The 2,792-nt window shown below is 47.2% G+C and overlaps 1 protein-coding gene across 1 annotated transcript; it reads left to right on the top strand.

Moving 5' to 3' along the window:
- Window positions 1–1,521: 1,521 nt before the first annotated feature.
- Window positions 1,522–2,058, top strand: LOC138373342 (leucine-rich repeat and coiled-coil domain-containing protein PF3D7_0703800-like). Its single transcript, XM_069339538.1, has one exon. The coding sequence runs from the start codon at window positions 1,522–1,524 to the stop codon at window positions 2,056–2,058; it is 537 nt and encodes a 178-aa protein (XP_069195639.1).
- Window positions 2,059–2,792: the final 734 nt, after the last annotated feature.

Raw genomic sequence — 2,792 nt, 5'->3', positions numbered from 1 at the left:
GTTACAGGACACACAACACAGTGTTCCAGGACACACAACACAGTGTTTCCAGGTCACACAACACAATGTTTCCAGGTCACACAACACAGTGTTTCCAGGTCACACAACACAGTGTTTCCAGGTCACACAACACAGTGTTTCCAGGACACACAACACAGTGTTTCCAGGACACACAACACAGTGTTCCAGGACACACAACACAGTGTTTCCAGGTCACACAACACAGTGTTTCCAGGACACACAACACAGTGTTTCCAGGACACACAACACAGTGTTCCAGGACACACAACACAATGTTCCAGGTCACACAACACAGTGTTTCCAGGACACACAACACAGTGTTTCCAGGACACACAACACAGTGTTCCAGGACACACAACACAGTGTTTCCAGGTCACACAACACAGTGTTTCCAGGACACACAACACAGTGTTTCCAGGACACACAACACAGTGTTCCAGGACACACAACACAATGTTCCAGGTCACACAACACAGTGTTTCCAGGACACACAACACAGTGTTTCCAGGACACACAACACAGTGTTTCCAGGTCACACAACACAGTGTTTCCAGGTCACACAACACAGTGTTTCCAGGACACACAACACAGTGTTTCCAGGACACACAACACAGTGTTCCAGGACACACAACACAATGTTCCAGGTCACACAACACAGTGTTTTCAGGACACACAACACAGTGTTTCCAGGACACACAACACAGTGTTTCCAGGTCACACAACACAGTGTTTCCAGGTCACACAACACAGTGTTTCCAGGACACACAACACAGTGTTTCCAGGACACATAACACAGTGTTTCCAGGACACACAACACAGTGTTTCCAGGACACACAACACAGTGTTCCAGGTCACACAACACAGTGTTTCCAGGACACACAACACAGTGTTTCCAGGACACACAACACAGTGTTTCCAGGACACACAACACAGTGTTTCCAGGTCACACAACACAGTGTTTCCAGGTCACACAACACAGTGTTTCCAGGTCACACAACACAGTGTTTCCAGGTCACACAACACAGTGTTTCCAGGACACATAACACAGTGTTTCCAGGACACATAACACAGTGTTTCCAGGACACACAACACAGTGTTTCCAGGTCACACAACACAGTGTTTCCAGGTCACACAACACAGTGTTTCCAGGTCACACAACACAGTGTTTCCAGGTAAATCGTGTTAACTCTTAATTAATTCAATGACTGCAGACGGAGGTGGTGAGTGAGAGGAGCCGAGACCTCCGGCTGACACTCAAGGCTGTCATGTGATTGGTTGGTGCTCGACGGGCTCCTGGTGCTGGAGCTCGACGGTGATTGGTTGGTGGAGAGGCTACATAGGCTCCTGGATGGTGATTGGTTAGTGGCAGTGAGGGGCAGAGGTGTATTAGCCAATCTAATAGGGGTATGGGTAGTGTTGTGAGCAGGAGGCTACGAGAACCACGACTGAGGACTGGTCCAGTTCTCTGCTTTAATACCAGTCAATTTGTATGGTAAATTAATGAACACAAAGTGTCTCGCAGATTGGCTGGTAGAGGAGGAGGTCGATGGTGATTGGCTGGTAGAGAAGGAGGTCGATGGTGATTGGCTGGTAGAGAAGGAGGTCGATGGTGATTGGCTGGTAGAGAAGGAGGTCGATGGTGATTGGCTGGTAGAGAAAGAGGTCGATGGTGATTGGCTGGTAGAGGAGGAGGTCGATGGTGATTGGCTGGTACAGAAGGTCGATGGTGATTGGCTGGTAGAGAAGGAGGTCGATGGTGATTGGCTGGTAGAGAAGGAGGTCGATGGTGATTGGCTGGTAGAGAAGGAGGTCGATGGTGATTGGCTGGTAGAGAAGGAGGTCGATGGTGATTGGCTGGTACAGAAGGAGGTCGATGGTGATTGGCTGATAGAGAAGGAGGTCGTTGGTGATTGGCTGGTAGAGAAGGAGGTCGATGGTGATTGGTTGGTACAGAAGAAGGTCGATGGTGATTGGCTGGTACAGAAAGAAGTCGATGTTGACTATATAGCACTTGGAATGGATCAGGATAAGGATTGAGGATGGGACGGGGGAGGGTGGGTGGGACGGAGGTAAGGAATGGTGCCCAACCACGTGGACGGTCGGGGATTGAACGCCGCCCAGCATGAAGCGCGCCCGTCGCTCTACCGTCCAGCCCAAGAGGTTAGGATGGGACAGAAGGCGGTCGACGGTGAATGGTTGGCAGAGTGAATCAATTTATAAGCAAATTATTCAATCACTTGCTAACTCACATAATGAGTGACAGACAAGTGTGACTGAAACAGCTCCCACTTGAGTGTGACAGGAAGGCAAGCCGCGAGGTTAGGCCACTATTGTATCCCCTTTATGAATACATTACTGTAGTGCTGCTGGAATACGTAATACACCCAGAGAACTAACTCGCAAAATGTATCACCGCGATGTTTTATTCTGCCGTAAAGTTAAAATATATGTTAATGGAATACAAATGGTCATTTGTTTTATAAAATGTGACGATGTCTCCAACTGGGAGTCCATTACATACATATATATATATATACATATATATATATATATATATATATATATATATATATATATATATATATATATATATATATATATATATATATGCAAACAAGCCTGAATGGCCCCCAGGACTATATGCGACTGAAAACTCACACCCCAGAAGTGACTCGAACCCATACTCCCAGGAGCAACGCAACTGGTAATTACAGGACGCCTTAATCTGCTTGACCATCACGACCGGACATAAGGAAGTGATAGCCGAAGCT

Source organism: Procambarus clarkii, chromosome 42 (genome assembly GCF_040958095.1).
Source record: "Procambarus clarkii isolate CNS0578487 chromosome 42, FALCON_Pclarkii_2.0, whole genome shotgun sequence".
Taxonomy (NCBI): Eukaryota; Metazoa; Arthropoda; class Malacostraca; order Decapoda; family Cambaridae; genus Procambarus; species Procambarus clarkii.
Note: the sequence above shows the minus strand (reverse complement) of the source record. Positions and strands in the feature narration are given on the sequence as shown.